The sequence below is a fragment of the Numida meleagris genome, chromosome Z (genome assembly GCF_002078875.1).
Source record: "Numida meleagris isolate 19003 breed g44 Domestic line chromosome Z, NumMel1.0, whole genome shotgun sequence".
NCBI lineage: Eukaryota > Metazoa > Chordata > Aves > Galliformes > Numididae > Numida > Numida meleagris.
In genome coordinates this window covers 14,001,047-14,021,522 of record NC_034438.1, presented here as the reverse complement: position 1 = coordinate 14,021,522, position 20,476 = coordinate 14,001,047, and the positions used below count along the sequence as shown (strand labels likewise).

The window sequence follows — 20,476 nt, the reverse complement described above, 5'->3', positions numbered from 1 at the left end:
CCTGTTCATAGGCTCTTCAGGTACTGGAAGGCTGCAGTGAGGTCACCCCACAGCCTTCTCTTCTCCAGGCTGAAGAAGCCCAGCTCTCTCAGCCTGTCTTCGTACAGGATGTGCTCCAGCCCTCTGATCATCTTTACAGCCCTCCTCTGGACCCTCTCCAACAGCTCCCTGTCTTTCTTGTATGGGGGGCCCCAGACCTGGATGCAGTACTCTGGATGGGGCCTCACAAGGGCAGACTAGAGAGGGACAATCACCTCCCTGTCCCTGCTGGCCACCCCTCTTCTGATGGAGCCCAGGATACCATTTGCTTTCCGAGCTGCAAGAGCACACTACTGGCACATGTTCAGTTTTTCATCCACCAGAACCCCCACGTCCTTCTCCACAGGTCTACTCTCAAGGATTGCTCCTCCCAGTCTGTATATATGCCTGGGATTCCTCTGGCACAAGTGCAAAACTTTGCACTTTGTTCCTTTTCAGGAAACTTAGAAGTATGACTGACACAATAGCTATGCAAAAAAAAATTACGCTGAATTTCCAGTAAAACTGAAGAGACTAGGAGAAAATTTTTAATCTTTGCATCATAAGACTCTCTTAGAAAACCACTGCAGCTGCAAGAACAGTGGCTTTGGAGAGCCTGCCACAAAAACAATGGCACTCTCATTTCTAGAGACATCACAGAAGGAACCAGTTGCCACAAGTATCAGGAAACATTACTGCAGGATGTAACAATGATTTAAGTTTTCCACACAGCAGTAGCTTATAAAACCAAACTTGGTAAGTTTTCTTCAATTACTTTTAAAATAACAGGTCTACTTTACCATTTTTTTCTGCCTACAACCACCAGCCTGAGCCACATCTCACAGAGCAAGCACTGGTATTCACCCTTCAAGTGGTAACATGTTTAAAACCTCACAGATGACATCTTTCATTCTTTATGAACAAGCCTGTTTGGGGCAAAACCAACCCTCACATTAATATGCTTTGCAGGTTCCTTACATCACTGAAAAGTGAATGTACCACAAAGTGAACAGGCCACAATATAAACTCTCTTCCTGGAAAGGCCAAAAGAATCATAGAACCATAGAATGGCCTGGGTTGAAAACGACCTCAAAGATCATCGAGTTTCAACCCCCCTGCTGAGTGCAGGGTCGCCAACCACTACACCAGGCTGCCCAGAGCCACATCCAGCCTGGCCCTGAATGCCTCCAGGGATGGGGCATCCACAACCCCCTCGGGCAACCTGTTCCAGTGTGTCACCACCCTCAGAGTGAAAAACTTCCTCCTAATATCTAACCTAAATCTCCCATCTTAGTTTAAAACCATTCCCCCTTATCCTATCACTACCCACCCATGTAAACAGTCATTCCCCCTCCTGTTTATATCTCCCTTCAAATACTGGAAGGCCACAATGAGGTCTCCCCGGAGCCTTCTCTTCTCCAAGCTAAACAAGCCCAACCCCCTCAATCTTTCTTCATAGGAGAGGTGCTCCAGACTGCACAGCCTTCCTGAAACAAAAGCACTGGAAACAGTAAACCCTTGGATTTCTGAAGAAAAATTTCTGAGCAGAAATCTAAGAGACAGGAATGCAATAATGCAGGCAGAAATCTTCAGAAAGAAATGAGAGACTGATAAATCAGCTTGCCATGTCTGAGGGATTGCCACACATTTGTTTTCAGCTTCACCGTGACTGAAGCGGATAATACATGACTGAGGGTCCACAAGTCACAGTACAAATATATCCTTAAAAGGACAGCCGAGTGCTCCATCACAACATTAACACAAAGCAAAGACGAGACAATTAGAAATCCAGAAACAAAATTAAGGACATATGATTAATCCACATAATGCTAAATATACTGCAATTTTAAGCAGTCAAAGAGAAGGATAACAGCGAGCTTTAAAAGGAACACTTTATTTAAAGAAAGAGAATAGACTGTATTCATCTAGTAAACATTTTGGATCCTGATGCAAAGGATAATACGTAGAATCAGAAAAAGGAGAGCAAATACACTGAATAAAACATTTACAATTAAAGTTTCACACCAATCACTCAGTAATATAAGCCACATGTAGTACTGCAGCTAGTCCTATACTAAAACAAATTCAATCACTTGCAATACAGTAGAACTCTTATTCTGAAGCACACTCAAAAAAAAAAAAAGAAACTATCTCTCCTTTGGCAGTGAAAATAGATTTTCCAACAAAATTCTCTTTTGTTTCTAATAAAATGATTTGAGCTTCTTTGTGAAGAAAACTGCTTTGGCAATACACTAAACAAAATACTCGTGAGGTTTCTATTAAGTACTATATACATTTACAATCTTATTTCAGGGGCTGGAAAGCCAAAATTTGAGCTGCCAAGAGAACGAATTTCACCTTTGACTTCACCATTCCTGGCAAGAGGCAGAGAAAAAAAATAGATGGACAACTGATCTTTGTTCAGGAAGTTATGGCATGAACAATCAGCAGTTAAAGACTTCTGACAGACCCTGCTTAAAACCACACACTGTGTATTCATGAAGTTTGAGAAAGCCACTCATGCAAATGCTTTTCGGACGAATATTGAAATGACTCCCAGAAGTCTGTTCGGAAGACTTGCTAACCAAATATGACAGTAGTAGTCTGCCAGTACCTCTTGACACTGGACATGCAAGTGTGTCAAAAAGATTCATTAGAAATATATGCTTATCTCAGGCTTTTATAACTTCATCAGATAAGACATACACGCAGAGGAATAAAATTAGCCGGTCCAATCGTAAGTAGAATTTAGGGAAGGATGGAAAAAGAGAGAGCTAAAACCCCTAGTATGTTGCAGAATGTCTAACAAAAGCTGCATATCTTGCTTCTGACTCACAGGAGCAGTAGTTCTTCAAAGCTACATGCTTTATGGCAGAAACATTTTGTCACATATGCTCTTTTGGATATTGAAAATATTAACCTTATTGTATTTAAAAATTCAGGCTCTTAATGACTTTATAAAAGAGGTACGTTTCATAGTAAAAATGTTTTAAAGTGAAAAATCACTAAGTTTCTTTGGTATGTTTTTATTATCAGTGACACAATAACTCCCTTTGCTATTTTTTCTTTTAATCAAGTAGAAATCGTATATTCTTAACTTTCTGTTTACCTGACATTAAGTTTTCAGTCTAAGATTTTCTCTATCCAGAACAAAGACGCAAAATCCTGCTATGTCTTCCTTCAAACACTATTCCAGTAGCTCACTGAATCACAGATCCACCATGAATTTTCAGTCTCAACCCTGACTCAGGGGTTTCCTTACCACTCCAGCTGTCAGATATACTGAGGTTAGGACATACCTGTATGCCACTGATAGACTTCACACCTAGCAGTATGGGTACCAAGAAGGGATACACAACCTTTTTTCACACTCCTTCAGAGTCTTTATCTTCATAAAAATAACACATCACATTGAACACAAGTACATACTTTGAACCTTTTCTTATAATAATGTTTTCTTTTACTTTAGACTAAAGATGTAAAACTTCTCACAAGCATGGCTTATCTAGAATAGCCCTTCCTAGCACAGAATGCATTTAAATCAAAACTATTGCATTAAAATGACTGAAAAACCTCAGGATGAAAATCCTGCTTTCTACAGTGAAAGTGACCAGATAATATTCTTGTAATCAATGCTGAAAGGCCTAACAGGTACATAAACCAAAATCACTTTACCTACATGAAGTCAGGATTCTTGTCATTACCATTCAGATATTCCACAGTTTGAATCTTGACATATGTTATCATCTTCAGTGCAGTATGGTTTTTAAGTATCACAGTATAATTCTCCCATCATACATCACAGATGACTATACAGATTACTAGCATCAAAGTACCCTAGCAGCTCAGGAAAGGCTTACATGCCTCGGCAATGGGATGTCCCTAGAAACAGTACTTGAGAATGGACAAAGCTCAGAGGCTCTGCTGGAGTCAGGTTTGCTAGACAGAAGCTGTATTTAACAAATTTAAGTGAAGGCTAGTACTGGCTTTGTATTTTCAGCCACTACGGTGATAGAGTTTATCACAGCAAGGGCAAGATCCAAATACATGGCATGGATCTCACTCAGTGAAACAGACCTGCCAAGAACCCAGCAGTAGGAAATAATGAACCTGCCTCCAACAAGCATCACAAACTGACATAGTAAAGTGACTTCAAGCTGAGCTGATCCACTGGGAACCGATGGTGTACTTACAATATACCTAGGGAAGCACAAAGCTACAGTTGCATCCTTGCAGAAGCAGATCATACAGCAAGGTTTGATGGTTCTCTCTAGCTACACAGATGCATTACTTGTGCTAACAGATGTACTAGACAGACTTTGTTCATCCCTCCATCAGCAGTATTAATAATTCACAATCTGCCTGGTTAATATGACTGAGAAACAGACTGAGAACTGACACATAACCTACCCAGTGTCTTCCTAATAAGACTACTTCTGCTTTCAAGAAACCTGAGTCAACACACACTGTTCTTAAACTGCCATTTGGCACTGTGGCAGCAGTTTCTATTTCATGTACACCTGAGTTATGCAATATGCGAAGACTGATTAAGACAGCATCTTTACAGCTCAATCATTACAATTCCACCAATTTTTCTTGCAGAGGAACAAAAGAATGGTAACTTGAAATTAAATAATTTTAGTTTATCAATTGAATGTTATAAATAGAAATGTATAAGTGGTATTCGTCCACATTTTGTTACTCAGAAACATATGGCACCACTAAGGAAAAAAACAAATATATCTGACTATATATGACTAGAGCTCAGCCATACAGGTAACAATAAAAACTCAAGAGTGCAGATTCAACACTAAATTCATCCTGACACATTTTTAAAAAGTAAGATTATTTCCAAAATTATTTCCAAAAAATAATTACTCCACATATGAATTTTTATAGAATTTAATTTTTATATTGATAACAAATTATTAAGAATATTATATAAAAAAATCAGAATTTCACAACTAGGAACTTATACACATAGCATGTAATCAAAGAAATGTGCTAAGGTGGAAACTTTCCACAATTTACTCAGTTGCAACTTTGTGGAAACACAGAACTAGTTACAGAACAAGCATTTTCTCTCTATGCCCAACAAATTTAGCCCATGAAAAGTTTTGTTGTTTTGCCCATCCATAACAAGGAAAACCAGTACTGAAGGCTCAGCAATACCCAATTTTCAATGTGATCCTACGTATTAATGCGTTAAGGATGTTATCTACTGCAAGATCATCTCTAGTAAGCAATGATATTAGCTATGCAATGTAATGACTGGAACAATCTGAAGTTTCCAAACTCCTATATTTCTAAATTTAAACCCCAGTCATGAAAGTTTTTGCATCATATTATATAATCTGTACTCTTCACTGAGTATGTTATGGCCATATGCAAAGTAAATGAAAAGAACAGTGTGTCTGGACCAATTATGAGCCATGATGCAAGAAAAGACCATACAACAGATGTAGCTTTTCTTGGCACGGTATGGGCATTGCAAATTGATGACAATCGTATGTCCATGCTGGCACCTTTCCACAGTGGATATGTGAGAGTGTCACTACATCTGGATGGCGAGTGTACTAGGGTCCTGAGGCACTTCAACCCTATTGCAACCAGAGGGACAGCAGCTGCACTCAGTGAACACCATGGAGCTCCGCAAAGTGATGAAAGGCCTAAATTACCACAAACTGTAAATACAGATTTATTTCATTGAAATACTAGGTAACCACTACAGTGATTCCTTCCTGAAACTGACTCATTTCAAGTATATGCTGGTTATTTCAGGGATTCATTCATGCTTCTCTCTTGCAAAGCCATCATAAGAAGGCAAAAATCAACCTTCTATATCACCAAGATAAAGAAAAAAGAAAAAAAAGCCCACACAGAAGCTCAGAAAGGAAAGCCAAAAGCACACGACACTGTCATTGTGCTAGCCAAAAAGTTTTTTCTAGGTTCTGCTTGTGCGTAGTTAACAGGTCTTTAAAAAATTTAATGCAATTTGGACACTCATACAGTTTTTGCTAACCCTAGAAAAATAAGAAGTTAAAATAACTCCTGTAAGAAGCAGACAGATCAGCATGCATGCTCACTTCTTATGAATGCATGTGCAAATATCTATTTAAAGCCATGTTACATGCAGAATTGCAACACTCTGGATAAACACCTACAAAGAGCTGTTGCTAAACTCTACAACAACCTTGCTCTTATTCAGTACAATACATGCTGTAAAATACTGCAAAGACCTATATACATGTTTTCAGTGAGCTTGGAAAAACAGCAAAAGGAAAAAAAAATCAAAAGAACAAAAAAACACTAATTCCTCAAGTATTGATTCCAAAGGAGTCACCAGTTAAATGAAATTAATCCATGCAAATCAGAGAACGAGTTTTGCCAGCCAGCATGCATCCAAATATACTGTTTCAAATGAAAGCTGAGCTTTAACTAATTTAAAAATATTAAATTACTATTAGAAAATATTTTCCCAAACATTTAGCAAGAGAGGCATGACACTAACTTTCCCATGTTTTCAATACCTCTAATATGTATGAGAATTTGAAGAAGGAGAGAGCTTGAGGCCAGTACCATCACCTAAGAACCCTCTCTGCTTTTTGGAGCCACACACCAGAAGAATACATCTATGGCAATGGTCTCAGCCACTCCAAAAATCCTTCCATGCAATAATCAAAGACTAATTACAATCTTGTTTGCAATAGCAAAAACTTATGGGAACCCAGTAAAAGTAAGTCTGAGATGCTTACAGATCTGGGATATCTGTCATGACAGGAAGGCTGAGTGAGCTGGGATTCCTTAGCCTGGAGAAGAGAATTGTTCAGGGGGACATCACTTTAACTCGAACACAGTGATTCTGTGAAGAATCGCGTTACACTAAAATAGTAATAGATGTTTACAGACCTTTCTGTCTCCACTGGCTGCCTTCTAAACAAATTAGACTGTAGAAATCTCAGAAGTGTGTGAAAAAAGACACCACACCCCTAATGCTTGGAAAAAGTAAAAGGAAATCAAACAGTATATCCTTTGGAAGTTCTGCTGCAAAAGTAAGATCACATGGATTGATCCTTGAAGATTCTGGAAGAATGTAACAGACTAGGTATCTACTTTTAGCAGGGGACCATTTGCAGCACATCTTAGTCCAAACACACGCGCTACTCTTGAGCATCTGCAAGACACTTCTCATCAGTAATCACCGAACATCATTAGCTATTCCAGAGCACAGAAAATTGCCAGCAGAAGACAGAAGTACAGAGGCAAGAATGACTAGATTTTATTTATTTATTTAATCTAAGAAGGGAATCTACCTAAACATTCCAATAGGAATTGATTTTTCTTTAATTTTTTTTTTTACATCCATGTTATTTACTACTGCTGCTCTGTAGTAGTAAGCATTGCCGCCACTAATGCAAATAAGTTACCCCAGGAAAGAAATAAGTCCTACATTCTTGGTGCAAAGGCTGCTCGCTACCTGATACACTTTTCCACTTCACACATGAGACTGACTGAAGCAAACGTTTTCTCCGTATTGCAAAAGGTCGGTGTTTCCTACCAAGGATCCTTTCCCAACCCCACTACAGCCCTTCAGCTATTTCCCAACAGCATAACAATCAGAGGAGATGATTTCTTAAGAGAATAATTCACTGAGAGACTAGCTTAAGAATGACTGATGGAAGAAAAAACAAACCCAAGTACTCACTTGCAGATTATTTTAAAGGAATGAAAACAACTGTAAAAATTTTAATCAAGAAAAGTACTTACCTAACATTTTTCCCTTGTTCTCTCAACATCTTCACTAGATCAGCTATGGGGTACTGAGCTTTTGCTGCACACAAACCATAGCCTGAAAGAATTCCAAAGTTTTAAGCTAATTTGCTATTTCAGTATAGACAGAAAATTATAGTGAGTAAGTATACTTTCAACACAAACAACAGTTATCACAATAATATTTTACCTATAACGTATATGAATATATCTATATATCTCATTTTTTCAGTCTGACCTCTGTAATTCATCTCTTCTTTTTGGCATTCTGACCATTAACAGTACAGCAGTTAGGCCAACCAAATTTTGCAAGTAACTTGTTTCAGCTTCACAGAAACGTGTTCTTTGCTCAAACAGAAAAAGAAGAATTTCTAGAATCCCTCTCATTCCAGTGAGAAAATATAAGTTAACACCACAGTTGTGGCCATTCAGCTGAAGAAAGCATGTCTTGAACTACTCTTCACTTGACATCTCCTAACTGGAAAAGTACCTCTGAATCATATGAACCTATGGCCAACATAGGAGTTACATGGAACTTAGGGATTTTTCTACTTTAATTCCAGTATTTATTGGATACTAACTGAGATTTAGATGTTTGTTTTCAGGTTTTTCAACAATTACAATACAGAATTGAGCAAGCAAAACATAAAAAAAACCCACTCTCAGTAACTTAAGTGATAGATACTTATTTCCTATTTGGTACCAGTGGTACTGTGTTAATGTTTTGGAACTCACACCACAGCAGCTGTACAAAAAAACCAACAGTAAACAATTTACAAAAGATAGACTTTAGCCCAAAAAATTTAAAACTAAATAAAAAGAACAAAATTTGAAGAGATGCACACATAGAAAAATCAAGTGACGTACACTTGTCTGCACAAAGGAATGACTACTCATCTGGGAATCAAGTCTCTAGTCAATACTTAACACGCTGTTGCTATGTTGCAAGACAGCAGTTTTTTCTTTTAAGGTATTTGTTTTAACAATATACCCTCTATATGAATCAAGAATGTCCTACCTGGAGTAATAATAATGCTATTTGCTTCTTTTATCATTTCAATTGCATTGTCTACATTAATTTCCGTGTGGGTTCCAGTGATTTCCATAGGCTTTCCACCAGCTGTCGATGTGGTGCCATAGCCCCCTAGAATCACATTTGCAAGGGAACGGTTCATAGCCTGAAAGACAAGAGGCTTTTGATCAGCTAAGATGAAACCCAAAAACAAAGCAGAGAAGACATCCAGAAAGGAAATGTCTGGAAATATTAAAGCTTTCCTGATGATAGTCTTTATGTGCTGGTTTTGCCTACTGAGAACTTAAAACTTCTTAGAATAGGCTCCTTAAAACAGACACCCAGATTAAAACAACAGTAGCCAAACATCCTTTTCTAACATGTAATACTACACAGATAACGACAGATAATCAGCATTTCACCAAGGCAAAAACAAAACAACACACACAAAAAAATGCTTCAGCAAATATTGGTCTCCTTCTGTTCTTAAAGTTGAGTGATATAAAAGGATATATATTTATGACAGAAATTTTATATGTATAGGTTCTTCCAAAAGTAATGCCTCCTATATATTTCCATGGAAAATAAGACAGATACAAAAAGCACAATAGTACTATTTCATAGAGAAAAATCTCAGCTACAAAACACTATTTTTCAAAATAGTAACCAACATTAGCTATGTATTTTCACCAGGGATGAACAAGAGCCTGCAGGCCATGTTCATAAAAATTTGCACCAGTGGAGGTGACCTACTATTTCACAGCTGCTATAATAGCATTGTTGCTAGGAAAACGTTGCCCACACAATCAGTCCATCTTTCGCCAGCCCATACAAATGGAAGTCAAAAGGCACCAAATCTGGACTATACAGTGGATGTAGTAGGACAGTCCAGCCAAGACTGGCAATAAGTTCCACAGTCTTCAAAGCATATTGAGCCAGGCAGTATCACGATGCAAGGCAAAAGCTGTCTTCTTCTCTGGCCTGACTCTAGAATAGTGAGCCTTCGGGTTTGTCAGAGTCAATGGTTCATCCAGGTTTCAGAAGAATCCAGTACCACCTCTTTCCTATCCCTAAAGACAGCGTGCATCACTTTACCTGCTGAAGGTTGTGTCTTGAACTTTTTCTTCTATGGAGAATTCGCAAACTGCCACCCTATGGACTGCTGTTTTGACTCTGCCTCATAGCAGTGACACCACATTGCATCACCAGTAACGATGAGATCCAGGAAACTGTCACCTTCATATACTGATTCAATAGGTCCTGACAAACTTGCATACGGGATTTTCTCTGTTTCTGTGTGAGCATTCACAGGACCCACTTGACACAATTTATGTGATATTCCAACATTGCCATCATCACTTCCAATGTACCAAAGCCAATACCCAGCACCATACGCAGTTCCCTGGTCATAATTCACTGATTTACGTGGAGGAGTTGATCAAGATGCTCTTTCTTTAGTGGTGTGACAGCTGGGCAGGGCCACCTGGAACATGGCTTGTCTTTCACATCACTGTCAGTACCACTAAAATGCACCACCCACCACCTCGCTGCGCTCACATCCACTGTTTTGTCTCCATCAACATTCAAGCAAGCATCAATGAATGTCAATGGGTTCCATTTTTTCCATACAGAGGAATTCAATGACACACCTTTGCTTCATACACTCTTCCATGACAGACACCATTGCGTCAGATCATCCCTCTGCTGCTATCCATCGCACAGCAAAAAAATGTCATGGAACATTGGTGGGAAGGTTCAGCCTCTACTGCCATACCGCCAATATCTGCCTCTCTGATGTTGTGGGCCAATGTAACCAAATAGGAGGCATTACTTTCGAAGCAGCCCTCACATATACACACACAGCCTTTTTTTTTTTTTTGTTACATATTTTTCTAAGTTCTTAAGCAATTCAAGATGTAAGCACAGAATTCCATTCCAAACCACATGACTCTTACAGGCAGTACAGAAGCAAAGCTCCTACAGGATCACAGCAGAAAAGAACAGAACAAAGCTAAGTAGCCACAGAAAACTAACAAAATGCTAACTCAAAACAAATTTTAATGAAGGGGGCCATTAACTTACTCATAGGGCACCAAGGGGGAACAAGAGATCTTAAATTAGGAGCTTTAAGAAGAGAACACATCCTGAAAATTCATCTCTGAAGATACACAGCCAGGAAAAGACACTGGCTAAATGCTTTCACTGGCATGTCTCCTTGTGAATGTGGTCCCAAAGAAATATCTGGAAGTAGGCAAAACTTGTAATTGGAGTAAACAAAACTTTAGAAGCAAGAAAGAAACATGCATAAATTGCTTCTTTAATTAAACACGTGTGTCATACACTTGCTGTGCTAGCTCATAAACCACAGCAAAATTTAAGAATGGATCTGGAGAGACGTACATATGAGCAAGAGGAAAAAACCCACACTGATAGATAAAATCATGCAACCCTACAGGCTTTTGTTATAGCCTGAGAAGATGTTCCATTCTTTGAAACTCAGCATCCAGCAAATAAGCACGAGATAGATGTCAGAAAAACTTCTGTTTATCCTTACACATTATCACTGTTCCGGCTGCTGTAAGGATGATACACAACAGGGCCCAAACACAGGCTTTGTGAAATCAGCATTTTGTACTGGCTGCAGTGGGCAGCAGTTCATATCCATTAAGAACACAATGCCCTTGATGTGTACCACAATATTAAACCTTAAAACACGAAAACAGACTAGTATATTATAGCAGTTATAACTGTTAAGACAGTTTAGGCAGAAGAATATACTTTTCAGATGTGGCACACTAAACTTACAAGAACCAAAACACTCTCAAATTCTTATTGAAACTAAAAGGCCACAGCAAGGCCAGGTCAATGTACAAAAAGAAGTTAAAATATTATTAGGAGTCTGAGAAATCACACAAAGCATGCATGAGATCAGCACACCCTTGCCTGGTTCTGAACTACAGAAGGCTTCAAAGTGAGCCAAGACCTCAATGAGCAACAATTAACCAAAGCAGCAAAGACCTACTCAGCATAGGGACAGCGTTTTAAGTCTTCAGTGGCGTAATTCATATTCTTTAACAACACAGATCACACACACACAGGAATCAAATGCAGGCTTCAGCACTGCAATTATTCACCGACAACGGAACTACCAGCAAAAATGCCCTGCCTACTGTGTACACACAGGTAATAATGCTTGAAGCTTCCAGCCCGGGAGTAACCAAGTCCTTGATCTCTGAGAACTGCAAGTTCTTCCACGCCAAATTGTGCCCACATAAAGAGCACAGCAACAATACATAAGGGTGCAGCACACAATGTGTAAAATTAACAGTTTGTCCCTTGTCTTGCTCTGTTTCAACACCAGTTAATGGTTTCTTTCCTATCTGAAGCATATTCTCCATCCCTAAGCATACTGATTTTAAATTACTGCAGTTGCAAACACCAACTATTCACTGCAAAAACAGGGAGAGATAAATGTTAATAGAAACAAATGTTGTGGAAAAAGGCAAGTTACATTAGTGCTTTAAAAAGTGGTCACAATCCACAAAAGGAGTGAGGAGCAAGGCCTTTGCTTTTTTTATTTGAAAGCTGAATTCTTTGTCTTTACTCATCCTAAATATACGCAACAAAGGAGGGGGATGGCCAGAAAAATCAGTCAGTAAGATATAAGTGCAAAGATTTTAAAGGATTATAGGAATAGATGTTGGTGAGTTTTACCAACTCAACTGAAAGTTTTAAGAGATTATCTGGACAGTTTGGGATTATTAAGATACAGTTGGTTTTTGTTCTGTTTTTTGCTGTTTTTTAAAAAAGCAACTGGAAATGTGAGAAGCAGCTTTCAGCCATTAAGATGTTTCTACAAACACCTCCTCATCTGCACTAGGTGAGTTTCAAGACACACAATGTTTTGGGTGGCAGTCAGGTTTTTCTTTTTTTTTTTTTTTAATTTTGTTCTTTTTAAGGATGATATTTAAAAAAAGAAGGGGGTAAACTTCAGTGCTTCATCAGCACTAGCCGCAACAGCCTAAAGCAGAAATCTTTATTGGAACTACTGGAACTCTGAAACATTTTTTCTTCTGAAATACAGTTTAAGGAAGGCAATAATACTGAATTCCTTGATTGTAACAATGCCTTTGGAAGTCATGACTTCCATTAAAGAAAGCAAAACATGAAAGAAATGCTGGGAGATAAATTATTCTGTTTATTCTGCAGAAGTTATGCAAACTGTTTTTAATTTTTACCAGCTAATCAACTTTAGTTGTCTAAGCCTACGTGAAGCAGCACAAGACATCTGGAATATTATCTCAAAAACTAAATCTCCCAAAGGTTGAGAAATACGTAGAGGAAAACCCCTCTGTCACCAAAGAACTGGGTTTTTTTTGGTTGTTTGTTTTGTTTTGTTTTTTAATTAAATCCCTAGGTTTCCTAGGGAAGTATATCAAAACTCTCTGCTAGCAATAAAAGACAGAAAAGGGACAGTAATAGAAAACAATGAAATCATACAATGACTACACCTGGGGGAAAATAGGAAAATACATATCCAGTAGATCCTATTTTCACCAGGACTTATAAAAATCTGATATTGATGCTAAAAAACATAATTTTCACATCCGTGTTGCCCTATAAGCAACATCTTTCTACTGATATGGTCTAAACTGCTGACTGATATAGGTATTTGAATTTAAACAGATGTTCCAGGAGCCACATAATTTTATTTCCTTTTGATAAGTAGCTACAAAGCATTTAGGAAAGAACAAGCTTCTTTAAAATTCGTATCTGGGACTGTCTACTTGAACTCCCCTCCATGAAGTTGCACAAAAATATACTTTTTTTTTTTTTAATTAAGTTTTTCTGAAACTATTCCTCACTCCTACTACAATAACAATATTATTTTACTAGAAGGGACAGGGTAAAAGAAGATGGCCAGGGCTGACCATAGGAGAGGTCTAAGACAGTATAACAACAACAGTGACTATACAAGAATGCAAAAGAACTGGAACAAAAATCACTCAAAAGAGAATCACAAGGGTGGTAGCTGCAGCAGTTTTCTTGTTCTGTCTTGGAGAACACAAAGGAAAGAAATACAGGTAGGGAAAAAGGACCTGTGTGTAAATGATTCAGAAAAGAAAACAAAAAGAAGTCTATTAATAATAACACATCATGATTACACTAAGAATTTGAGTTCAAGTTTGCCCTCACACACGTATTACTATTTGCAAGAAATTAGTGTAAGCTTGCTGCCACCCTGTGGTACTTCAAAGGAACTGTTTTCTGAAGAAAGCACACGTCCCACGCTCCAAAAAACAAACTTTAAATTACTCTCTAACCAAACAAAGCACTTTTTTTTTTTAAAAAGGAAGCACTATATAAAATATCTTCTGCTGATAAATTTAGATTTAATTTAACAACACTGTAAAGTGACACAACTAAAAAGACCGTTGAGAACAAGTAATCGTACCAATTTGAGCTTAAAATTCCAGATGCCCAAGTTAATGCAATGGCTCTCCTCAGATTTGAAGGAGGTCTTTCTCCAAACCAAAGAGGTATGACTTCTGAATTCCTAGCACCTTTCTCTTCCAGTTACTTATCTGTCTAGCAAACATTCTGACTTAGGTTTTTCATTACTTGAAAAAAAAAATAAATAAAAAGCAGTTTCTGCTCACTCCTTACCACACACATGATGTAAGAGAGGATGGCCCCAGAGGATCCAATGAGTGCACCAACAATGGTCAGCAAGTTGTTGTTCAGTAGGAAGCCCTCAGCACACAAGGCCCATCCAGAATAACTGTTCAGGACGGTAATAACTACAGGCATGTCAGCACCTCCAATAGCTGCTGTTAAAGTGACACCCTGGAAAAGGAAAGCATAAGCTAGGACTAAAGAGAACATGCAGAAAGGAGAGTGTGAGGGCAGCTTTCAAAAAAATAAGTACGAAGTTACTTAATAATGAATTCATGTATTCTCAATGTAGAAGACATCAAGCTGAGGCTGGAGGACAAGAAGAAGCTCCACTGTCCTTATCTGTGTTTATTTACATATCTTTACTTGCAAAATCAATGCTTCAGTTCCATGGATTTTTAAAGATGAACTTTCCAAAAGTACTTTAAAATATCAGTTTGTCACGTAAGTCCTATAGAGTTATAAGTTCTCTTTTATAGCTAGATTTAGGGAAGTCAGCTACAATTTACTTCTGAAAGTTAACATACATGCACTATTTAAGATGATGGTGACTCAGGACGGTAAAATACAACCATTAAGAGGAAACTTGCAAATCTAGAGAACAAGCTGTTTATTTTGTCTGTTCTACCTTCTACAATTTCCCAACTTACCATTATGGCTGAGAGAGCTGACACAGAACCAAGACAAGTAATCCCAGTAGTGTAGCTAGGATCAATCATGTATGGAATCATCCCACCAATGCTGGCAGCCAGTAACCCTGCATTCAGTGCATGCCGACCAGGCAAGAGCAGGGGCGCAGAATTCAGGATACCTGCAATCAAATTAATATGCAGAGATTGACATACCTGTGTGGGCAGTCTTGTCTCTTGCCTGGAAGAAACAAGTCCTGTCTCTTGCCCAGAGAAGACTGAATAGCTCAGCAAAAGAAAAATTAGGGGATGGAGGGTGCAGAGGGAGTGGAAAGATAAAGGGAGAGGAAAGATAAAAGCTGAAACTGAGACTCTGCGCTGACTCAGTACTGCAACACATTCCAGTTTAGTCTAGATTCTCAAATACTCCTGTTTCAGCTCTGGCTGTTTTTCCTAATCTTTCTTTATTGTTTCAGAATAACTAATCTAATCTATATTTTCCTCTCAAAAAGACTTTATTTTGTGGTTTCAGTTTTGATTTTTCAACTTTCTAAGTTGAAAAAAAAGCCCCAATACTCAGTGTGATACACATTACAGAGCTTCATAGGAAGCTCCTAGCTTGAATTTCTTACTACAGGCATTATCAGTCTCTCCAAAGCTGTGTGCTTACAAATACATGACCACATATACTCCTGCTTTCAATTGCTTTAAATTCACCAGTATCTTCAGCTACACAGACTTCCTACAGCTTCCCAAACTGGCAGAGACTTGACAAGAAAAGAGATTTGGGTATTTCTGTGATTCAGTTCTAAATGACAAACATATCCTTATTTTCACCATAGTTTGTGTTTTGTTTCTCAGTTGTCTTTTAGTTGTCGTTCTTGTGGTTTTTTTTCTGTTTTAAATATAACAGTTAAGACTAAAAATAACGCAAGTTTATTCACAACTTTTGGTTTCCATAATTACTTATCAAGTGTCTCGAGGAAAAAAAAAATGACAGACTCAGGATTTGGAAGCAAAGAGTGTGACCTACGACCTCTAGTTCAATAGAACTAGAAAAAGAAAAGCTTATTGTGATGATGTTGATTTATTCAGCATGAAAATGGAAGGGGAAAAAAACAAACAGGCAGTGAAGTCACCAAGGACATGCACGCACATCACTGGGAGCGTGTGAAGGCAGGGGACAGGGATAGAGAAGACAAAGAAGAATTCAGAATATATTAGTAACTACTCAGCAGAATACATGCTACTGACAAATCCTTCAAAAGATTATTAGAGAAGACAGCTTTTCATCCATGACATGCTTCCTCCTCCATTGGCTGGTCTCAAACACTGAAGAAAGTAAACAGATGTTTCCAAAAGGAACTACTGCAAAGCTGTAAAAGGATTAGCAATAGGAAACTCTTAGCTGGAAGTTTTTAGGGACAAGTATTATTCTGTCTCTCAAAAGCCATGTCTTTACAAAGTCAAAAATAAATGTAATAAGGAAACATTAACATGCACAATAATCAGGAGTTAGCGTGTGCTTAACTTAGAACACTTAATTACTAAAACATTAAGAGGCATGGAGTATGGAACTGGCATGGCAGGTAAATAGAGAATTAGATAAAATGAGGCAGTCTGATACTGCAAGACTGTCTACCTAAATGAAGCCTGCAGTGCTAAGAACAAAATTCCGTAAGTATTACCATTGCTTCCTAAGTCAAGCAACATAAAATTAATCTATGCAGAAAGATGAAGTTGTGATCATATAATTTCAACAGAACAGAGAAATTGTGTCAGGTACAGTTGTTTTAACACTCTAAAGCAACACTTATTTCTAGACAAGATGAACTGAGGAAAGCCTATAAGATTCGGTAATTACTAAAGGTAATATGTCCAAGCACTGAAGGGAACCCATTCATAAATAAAGTTGTACACAAGCAAGAATAGAATTAAAAAGAAAACAGCACATCTAACAGAATTAGGTATACAAGCTTTCTTTCCAGTTACACACCAGTCTACGTCAGAGCTTAATCCAGATGGAAAAAAACCTCTAATGAATACTTAGCTGTGAATGGAGGGTCTCACCTTGCAGCTTTCCGTAAGCAATAAGAGAGCCACTAAAAGTCACTCCTCCAATGTATGTTCCGAGGTATGCCACAATCTTGGTAAGGTTTGCAGCTGGATCCATAGCAAAGTGAGGATACTCAATCATGTATTCGGCTACACAGGTGAGCACAGCTGCCAAACCAACCAAACTATGAAAAGCAGCTACTAGCTGAGGCAGATCTGTAATCTGGATGCGTTTAGCAATTGTCAAACCTATTGAGAGTTGAAGACATAAGGGAATTCTTAAGAACACAATCTGTGAAGTTAGAAGTTGATGCATCATGGTTCACTGTGCAATGAATACATGGCAAATACACATCTGCTGTCATTGAAAAAACTTTTCTACACTAGAAATTGTTGAGTATGACAGTTGTAAGCTGTACATGTTGACTTTGCACCATAAGGATACTGTACAAATTAGGAAGATGATTAAAGCACATGTTCTGAGATGCTTCATTAAATTTTGAGAAATACAGAATTTTCTGTGAAGAAAGCACAGTTTGAAAAGGGGAATTTGGCACCATTCCATCAGCAACTGACTGTTCACCCACTACTGTATGCTCACATTCCCTAACATAAATGATGTTCTCCTGCTTTCCACCAGTCTCCCCATTCTTTATTATACCAAGACGCATTATTAAATGTTCTGGGACTTGTTATTTTGCAAGTATGGGAATGAAAAATTACATGAGCCAGCCATAGATGTAAGAAAGTGAATTGGAATTTTGTGGCAATGTTTTGCTAGGTTTGGGCTATGTGAGCAGAGCACAACAGCTGTCTCATGTCAGATCAGAGGCACAGAATCACAGGTGTTGGAAGGGACCTCTGGAGTTCATCTAAGTCCAATCCCCCTGCTAAAGCTCGTTTCCCCACCACTAGGCAGAGCCAAGCCATGAGCAACACAGGGTGTGATCTTGGAGAACAGCCCTAATAAAGGGAAAAACTACTGTGCATCAGCAGCTGGGAGAAAGGCTGAGAGAAATAGCCCTGCAGACACCAACGTCAGTGCAGAAGGAGGGCAGGAGGCAGTCCAGGCACGGAACAGAACTTCCCTGTAGCCCAGGAGAGGCCCCAGTGGAGCAGCCTGGCCCCATGCAGCCCACAGGCATCATGTAAAGCAAATCTCCACCTGCAGCCACAGTGCAGCAGCAGACACAGCATGAAGGAGACCGCAGCCCACGGAGAGCCCCCGCAGGAGTAGCCCCAGGCCAGAGCTACAGCCTGAGGAGCCTCTTGCAGCAGGACAGGTGGGATGGGGGAGCTGCCACCCATGGGTAGCCATGCTGAAGCAGTGCCTAATGGATGGGCCACGTGATATGGAGCCATGTCGGGACAGTGCTTGGAGAGCTGCAGCCTGTGGAAAGTCCAGGAGGTTTTGTTCAGGATGGACAACATCCAATGGGAGGGAGTCTGTGTGGAGTAGGGGCAGAGAGTGATGATGGGGGAGCGGCAGAGATGAAGCATTACAGGCTGACTGCAGCCCACACTCCCTGTGGGGGCCACTCATGAGAAGGAAGTAGGAAAGAGTGGATGAGGGGAAGATGTTTTTAGTTTTAGTTCTCACAGCCCTGGTCTGCTAGCAATAGGCAATAAATTACATTACTCTCTCTTGCTGCATCTGTTTTTCCTATGACAATAACTGGTGAGTGAACTCTCTGTCCTTATCTCAGTGCTCAAGTCCTTTTTCCAATGTATTTTCTCCTCCTGTTCTTTTGAGGACAAGTAAGACAGCCCTGTGGTGTAGCTCAGCTGCCCATGAAGGTGAAACCACCACAGTCAGTCAGTTCACCTGACCTACACAAAATGTGGTATATCTAGAGCTTACATAAATACAGGTACTGAATATATATTCATTAGTTTATAGAATAATGTACATACCTATGGTGCCACCAAGTGCCATTGCACCTGACATCTGAGCCAACAATTCAGGTGAGGGTTTAAGGCCTCCAAGAGTTGCTGCTAAACCTCCTGCAACACCAATCATTCCCAAAGCATTTCCAAGACGAGCTGTTCCTTGGGTGGACAGACCAGCTAGTGCACCAACACAGCATAAGCCTGAGCCCAGATACATCATCTTTGAAGTAAGAACATTGATATGTATATATCAAATAGAGGCAAAAAGTATATAACATTATCAGGAACTTTCTCATTATTAAACAGCATGGCAGTTTTCTACAGAACATGTTTAAGACATCAGATGGCTTGTGCCTAACTGAAACTCTTGACTGTGAAAAAGCATTGAAGAGAGATGTAATTTTGACCAATTAAAATGTGTTATTTATTAAAATTTTCTCTCTGCATCTTATAAGCTTAGTTTATGTGTCCCTCTGCTCTCCTCATGAGGAAGCTGGAGGCCACCATGAGACTTCCACTCAGTCTGCTCTTCTCCGGGCTGAACAAACCAAGAGAGCTCAGCCCCTCCTCTTACACCTTGCCCTCCAGACTCCTCACTGTCTTCATATACCTCCTTTGGATGCTCTTTTATAGTTTTATGTCCTTGTAGTGCAGTTTTGATCACTCAGTGCTAGAGCACAGAGCAAGTTTCTATTGTCAATTTACAATTTAAGCTGTAATTTAAGAAGGCTGCCCAATGAATAACAAGTTACTTGTGGCTTCTGAGAAAATAAAATAAGCTTTTAAAAGTCAGCAGAATCAGTAATTAAAAGTTAATCAACTTCAGATTGGCCTTGTGGGAATATGTAACTGGTGAAAAATTTTAATTAGGTAATTTGCTATTTATATCTCAACAAAGTACTGAAGACTTAAATCACACTGAGAACAGTGAGCTAAGTGCTACAAAGTTATCTTCTTACCTGTTCAATACTATAGCCACCACTGAGAGCAGCTGCATAGCCTCCCACAAACACACCACCAGGAAGTAGGTACAAGTAGTTGTACTCAGGAGGATCTGTGGGACGTTTGAACATATCCAGCATTCTCTGTGTAACTAGAAACCCACCTAGCCAAAAAAGAAATCAACAATTTTTAAAAAAATAAAATCTGAAACTTAGTATGCACCAAGCTACAAGAGAAGTATTTGGTTAAATCATGTTACCACACAAAGCTATTAATTAGCACCAACTAAACTGTCAGTGAGTGAGTAAACTGGAAATTAAAGTGGAATCAGGGTGAGATGCTGTTGTCTCTTTTAATGTTTGGAGGGAATTCATAAGAAAAGGAGTCTGAAAGCTTGAAGGACTTGCTCTGGCTTCATACTCTATGCTGACGATAGCGTACCGTCTAGCCTATGACTCCACTCTTCTCCCTCTCTACACTGGCA

At 39.0% G+C, this 20,476-nt stretch overlaps 1 protein-coding gene across 3 annotated transcripts in view; it reads right to left on the bottom strand.

Moving 5' to 3' along the window:
- The window catches only part of NNT (nicotinamide nucleotide transhydrogenase), a 43,845-nt gene that overhangs the window by 3,942 nt on the left and 19,427 nt on the right, over positions 1-20,476 (bottom strand). For all 3 annotated transcript variants that reach the window (XM_021380909.1, XM_021380910.1, XM_021380908.1), the window contains 7 exons: positions 20,010-20,155; positions 19,075-19,270; positions 17,176-17,409; positions 15,127-15,287; positions 14,468-14,647; positions 8,807-8,966; positions 7,786-7,867 (listed from right to left, as the gene is read on the bottom strand). In XM_021380909.1, coding sequence (XP_021236584.1) covers positions 7,786-7,867; positions 8,807-8,966; positions 14,468-14,647; positions 15,127-15,287; positions 17,176-17,409; positions 19,075-19,270; positions 20,010-20,155 — 1,159 coding nt within the window. The remainder of the gene's footprint in view (positions 1-7,785; positions 7,868-8,806; positions 8,967-14,467; positions 14,648-15,126; positions 15,288-17,175; positions 17,410-19,074; positions 19,271-20,009; positions 20,156-20,476) is intronic.